Genomic DNA, 6,537 nt, shown 5'->3' with positions numbered 1-6,537 from the left:
TACATCCTCCTTCAAGAATTGCTGTATTTAGCTAAAGGAGGGGAAAGAGTACAAGTTGGGGAACGCGTGGGCGAAGGCAGCCTCCACTCCTCCTTTTGCCGTTGAGACGCTCAATTTCTCTGGATTCTGTGGCTGAAAGGATTAAACCCAATAGCGCTCCCAGAGGCCGAAGTGGGTTGCTGCAGCGTCGCCCTTTTGGGTCGACACCCCGTAACATCCCGAGCGAAGGTTTTAAATCACGATTTACCACTGACAATTGGCTGGTTCGTGCCAAACTTTTAAGGCATAAAACCATGTCTCTCTCACGAGATGTGAGACCCAATCTCAAATGCAGAAAATTTGGGGAGGGACTGAGGGATTGTTTTCCGAAGACTCATTAACTCCTATTTTTTTCAGCAAATTGGAAAAGAATACTCAAAATAATTATTTTTCAAATATTGTCATTTTTAGACCGAGTAAATTGATTTTTAAGATGAACTTCACTTCTCAGAATGGTAAAAGATGTTCTTATAAAACAAATACATATTGCAGAATTTAGTGTTTCATTTGATAATCCAGGTATAGGTAGATCTCACTTAACTGCCCTGTTTAGGGACCATTCAAATTACAGTAGTGCTGAAATGACTTATGACCAGTCCTCACATGTACTACTGTCAGAATGTCCCGCTGTCACATGATCACCATATTCTTGAACTGCAATCCACAGCACCCTTGGCTGCAAGGAAAAGAATAGATCTACAATAATTGTAAACAAACATCATTTGTAAAAAATCTTCCATAGCCCATTAAAGTTGGCCTTATAACTGTGGGAAGTATACCCCCCAAAAGGACAATGTCAGAAACCTCACAGCACCAAAAACTTCAAAAAACAGTGCCAAGAAACTCAACTCAGCCCTTCCCCCTTTAAAAAAACCAAGACTCACTAGCTGAAAGAAAAGAAACTCAGAGCAGCCTCCTACAAAAGTAACAAAAGCTGACCACAGAAATACTTAAGTAGTGCCATTAAGGTAAGGGGAATTGACTAAAAATGAACTCTCCAAGGTAAACCTAAACTCCCTTTTTCCTGCCCTCTGACAAGATTACCCCCCCCCCCCAGGAAAGACAAAGTTCTGGGACAGGATTAACCCATTAAGGCAGGAAGACAGGATCCAAGACAATCACTTTAACTAGAGCCACACAATAATAAACCCATCAAACTGCAGGAGCTTTAAAGGGGAATTAAGAATAAAAGGCTCACACTTCCAATCTGCTTGCAACCCAGGAATGTTTGAGCTGTGTTATACCTGCTTTTTGCCTTCCTTCATTAAAGAATCCCACTTTCTGGAAGCTGTTTTGGAATTCAGTTTTTTTTCAGAGTCCATAGTTTTCCCCAGCTGGGAATGAACTCAGGAAAATTTCTTCCAACATAACAAAACTATAATCTTTGTTATTTTTACAAATAACTCAAAGCAGCAGGCATGCTGTCCAATTTCTAACTACTCCAGGTAGCTGACAACAATCAAACAATTAAAATCAATAAAACATTAAAAAGGATAAAAGATGCCAACTTAATGCTAGTACACCATATGAATCAACTCATTTAGAATTGTATTAATATAGCTTACAACTTGAAATGCATTAACAGAAATAAATATGGTAGTTTTGTAGGTTTTTCCATTTAACAACTAAGCTAAGCCAATTTTGGAGGAAAAAGAAGTTATCCCTGCCATAGGGAGACCCCAACTCATTTTTTGTTGGTTTCAGAAGGATTAAAGCTTAAAAGGAGTACATATTGTATAGCCATTTGGGTGGCCACATTCTTTACTGTGATGTGTGTGCTTAGGGCTTTAAATAGGGGGGAATTAGTAGAAGAGGCAATTCAGAAGCAAAAGGAAAGAAATAACCATTTTAGAGAAAGCTGTATTTCTTGTCCTGTATCGATGAGAAATATAATGTATTTATATTCAAACCCCATACATCTTAATCTGAAACTATAAAAAGCGCTACAGCACTATAATTCATTTCTCCAAAAATTATTTATATAATGAATTGAGGTATTTTGAAAGATGTGCTAAGATTACACAAGTGTTCCTAGAGCATTATATGCAAATTTATGAACCAGTGTATGTTACTATTTATTAAAATAAAATAGAAATATTTTAATAAATTACCATCAACCACCTTCAAAACACAAATCTTTTTCTTCTTCTTTACCTAAAAAAACAAACATATTTAGCAATTGTTACCAACAAAGGAGCAGGGCAAGTTCCTTTTAACCAAATGCACATGGCATTGTCAGTCAATAGGTAGAGAAAAGACTACCTAGCTTCCCACCCATACACTGCACCCATACACTGGTTATGGATCATTAGCAGGAACTAAAGGAATTAACATTTTGAGGATGAATGAAAGCAATATGAGAGCCATACAGGTGTCCAAACATAGACATACGTTGTTAACTGTGATGATACAAAAATAATATGCTTGCATGATGCAGATCCCACATTTTTATACTTATATTGTGATGTCAAATACAAGTAGGAAAGTCACCTTGTTTGTGTAGTGGCATTACTGTATGATACATGTCTTGTCACTTGTCTATCCCCAGCAGATGTCAAACTGATTGATAAGTTGTACAGCCAAGTATGCGAGAGAAGTAGCAACAGCATATCAAATAGTGATAGCAAGAATGGTAGGCAACAGGATGTGCCTAAATTGGGCAAAGTGGCAGATAAAGAAAAAAGAAAAAAGTTATTGTATGCAAGTCCCAAGAGGTGGAAAACCAAATTGATATTTGTTTTGCATTCAGATGACATGACAAGCTGCAAAGTTTGGTTAAATAGTAGAATGTCATGCAAATATAGATGAAAACTTGAAAGGGAATGCCTTTAGTCCTGTTGAGTTTTGTGGTTAAGACAAAACTAGAATCTTTTGATTGGGGTGACAAATAGTATAGACAAAACTTCCTCAACTTAAAAGGGTTAGTTATGACAAGAAGATATATAATAGCTAGTCAAATGCAAGACTCCAAACTGAATTAAACTTGGCCAGTATGAGACATAGGAAAACAAGTTTGTTATAGTGATTAAGGCACCAGGCTAGAAATCTTGAGGACTATGACAGCTGGGTGACTTTCAACCAGTCATTTGTGTTATTGACCATCACAGTGTTGTTGTTATGTGGAAAATAGGAGGAAAGTGTTTTAGATATATTCACTGCCTTGAGTTATTCATAAAAACAATAAAGACGGGTAACAAATAAATAATAAGCAATTATTCTTCCCAGGAAAGGAAATTCAAATCTTCACTAAGCAAGATTTGTACATGTCACTATTTGTCATACATAATGGCAAATTTGGTATCAGGAACCACATTTAAACTTTCAGAGTTTAATGAAGCCTGAAAATTGCTCACCCAATTTCTGTCCCCGTTGTAGGAAGATAGAGGACTGATTATACCAGTGCAACAATATGGTTTGCTGCACTATACTGTATCATTTGCTGTGGGGCAGAGAGGATATATACAGTGAATTCTTTTTTTTTTTTTTTTTACATTTTGGTGTTGTTTTTTTAATATCTGACAAGCCACTCTTAAAACAAAGGATCTGCCATATGATTGGAGGTCTATAGACTTGACTTGAACAAGATAAATTAAGTCTGAATACATAATCTGGACCATAAGATGGCAGCAAAGCATTTTTCTGGCTCTTTGCTGCCATCGAGTGGTCGCTTAGATTTTTTTGCAACTCCTGCATGGTATTTTGATCACTGACACATCATTCCGATAATAAAAAATAATCCGTGGTTCAATTTTTTCTTTTTCTGCCAAATTTTACATATTGAATTCCGGAGTCATATATCATTACACATTTGTTAGGCTGTTGTCTAAACTTTTGGACTTCTAAAATAGGCAAAAGTTACATAGAATCATAAACCCATCCCCTCCCACTTGTGATTGTAGGACTGTAACTTTGTTGCTTGTATCCTTACGATTTATATTGACTGTTTCCTAGTATGATTTGATTGTTGATTGTACCCTATGACTATCATTAAGTGTTGTACGTTATGATTCTTGATTCTTTATGAATGTATCTTTTCTTTTATGTATACTGAGAGTATTTATATCAAGACAAATTCCTTGTGTGTCCAATCACACTTAGCCAATAAAGTATTCTATTCTATTTATTAGTGGAGGACCAAAACAGAATTCCAGACTACGCACATCAGTGCTGTATAATAGCTTAATATCCGAGCTACGAGATCGGTCTTCGATGAAATTCCGAAAGAAAACCCCTATTGTCTAAATCAGGTCCCTTCCGCCCCCTCCAAAAAACCCCAAAATCCATAAAGACAAGAGGCACCGGTGACCTAAAAGGCAAGCGACGATTCAGGAGAGTCGTATAAACAAGTCTCCCGATGATGACGACCAAGGAAAGGCGTTGCCATGGGGACCCTCGCATTCGCGCCCGACGGCTGTCGTGAAAGGAGACGAATACTGAGGGCGTAGGGAAAGGAGGAGGAGTAACGCGATGTTGCGCGGGGGGAAAGCCTAAAGCCATTTCCCCCCCCCTTCTCTCCCCAGTCTTGCGTTTCTCTGGGATTGCGCCGGCCGCACCCCCTTTGCTTCGAAGCCTCGAGGCGGCGCCTCGGCTATGTAGGGGAAGCCGAATTGGGGAGGGAGGGAGGGGGGGTGCGGATTTCAAGGCCCGCGGCTCTCTCCTCCCGAGCTTTCCGGGCGGCGGGGAAGGGGGCGGGGGGGCCGCCGGCGGCGATTGGTGCACCAACAGCCCCAAGAACCCGCGACGGCCCGTCCCCGAGCGCTCGGTAGTCGGGATGTTCTCCAAGAAACCGCACGGCGATGTGCGGAAATCCACCCAGAAGGTGCTGGATACCCGCAAGGACCCGCTAACCCGGCTGAAGCACCTGCGCGTGGTTATCGGTGAGGAGGGGGAAAGAAGCGGCCTTAAAGGGCTGAGGTGCGGGACGCAGGGGCTGCTCTGGGTGTCTGTGTAGTCCGAGGGAAAGATCGGGTCCTCTTTTGCGCAGGTGCGCTTTTCCCTCTACACGGCATTTTGCTTCTTTTTGAGGAGAATTGTTTCACCCGACGAGGTGTCAGCAATGCATTGGGATGTGGAAAAGCAGGTGCTTTTTCTCTCTCTCTCCCCCAGATGAGCCCCAAGAAGCTCCAAGTTTTTGTTGGCATGGCAACTGAGGGCAATAAGGGGAGGCCAAAAGCAAGGAAGAGATACCTGAAATGAGCTGAAATCATCTGGGTTGGGGTTGTTGTTTTTTTGTGGCAAGCATAGGCTACCTTGTTTATCTCCCTGTTTATAGGTATGTCGAGATGAGGTAGACTTTGCCCTGCTGCTTCTGAAGCCACAAAATATTTTAGTTTGACTTCCAAGGATGTGCTTTCCTCAACTGGATTTAGGAGCTTTCATTGCTGTGGTTAATGTAGAAGACCCTGTGCAGAAGGTCCTAGTTTGGGAAACTGCTATGCAACTTCTAGCACTGTTGTCTAGAAAGGGCTGCCCTGCTTTCTGATGCTTCAGACATCTAAAAGAGAAAGGGATACTGTTTGATCTGACTTGTTTGGCTTTTGTGTGTAGTTACATTAAATGACCACCTGAGTAGTCCCTTACATTGAAATCTGTGTGTCTTTGTTTCTCTTTGCTGTTCAATCTAATGAACAGTTTACTGCTTTTCTGGTCTCTGTTTCTGACAATTTCCAGAGAGGCTGCTGTGTTATGCAGTTGGGTCAGACAAGAATATTTTGACATCTTAGAGACAAATACATTTACTAAAACTTTGGCTTCAGTGGCATGGAATCTGCTTAATCTTGAGTCTTCTATTTACAGAATCATAGAATTGGTGGGGGGGGGAGTATTGTGACTTTGCCTTATGATAAGGATTTATACACTATAATTATTCTTAATAGATAAGGAATAGGATAAAGTTGCCTCATAAAGCATCTGATTGTTGGTACAAGAAATTAATGCTTCAGATAACTTTTCAGATAAAATGTTTGCCAATGTTATCTGGAGATTCCAGTAGCTGCTGTTAGAATTTTTTGAATGCAAATCATATGATCTGCTATTGAATTATAACATTTCCTGTAATGTTACATGTCATTACCAAAAAAATGAATATATTTTGTTGAAAACCTTCCTTAAAGTAGATTCTTCAATCTCTCCTGACAATTGTTTCAAGCAATAAAACAATCAGATAAAGAATAGGCCTGTCTAAATGTAGTGTTGTCAGTCCAATTAAATTTACATACTATATTATACCATACCATAAACTGAAATGGTTTGGTTTTTATATTTGGTGGTAAAAGTAGAACCTTTACTTACAATAGCATTGCATTCTAAGACTTGATAGACATTAGTGTTTGAATGAAATAGTTTACTGAATTTCCTGTTAACTTTAAACTGTGTTGCTGCAAATTCCACTTTTAAAAAAGAATGCTTTATAAAATGAATATAATTAAAACAATACATGTAGAAATATGTATGTTTTGAGGTCAATAACTAATTCAGTTTTCTCCATGTTAGGACCTT

General features: G+C 39.3%; 1 protein-coding gene across 8 annotated transcripts in view; it reads left to right on the top strand.

Annotated features, from left to right (window-relative positions):
* The first annotated feature begins 4,435 nt into the window (after positions 1–4,435).
* Positions 4,436–6,537, top strand: part of RALGAPA1 (Ral GTPase activating protein catalytic subunit alpha 1) — a 132,151-nt gene continuing 130,049 nt past the window's right edge. For all 8 annotated transcript variants that reach the window (XR_015746774.1, XM_026664490.2, XM_026664487.2 and 5 more), the window contains exon 1: positions 4,436–4,916. Coding sequence is in view for 7 of the 8 variants with exons in the window: in XM_026664490.2 (XP_026520275.1) it covers positions 4,811–4,916 (106 nt within the window). In the remaining variant the exon portion in view is untranslated. The remainder of the gene's footprint in view (positions 4,917–6,537) is intronic.

The sequence above is a fragment of the Notechis scutatus genome, chromosome 1 (assembly GCF_049901735.1).
Source record: "Notechis scutatus isolate UNSWTSFEM ecotype Mainland chromosome 1, rNotScu1.2, whole genome shotgun sequence".
NCBI lineage: Eukaryota > Metazoa > Chordata > Lepidosauria > Squamata > Elapidae > Notechis > Notechis scutatus.
The sequence above is the reverse complement of the archived record's forward strand: the minus strand, read 5'-3'. Positions and strand labels throughout refer to the sequence as shown.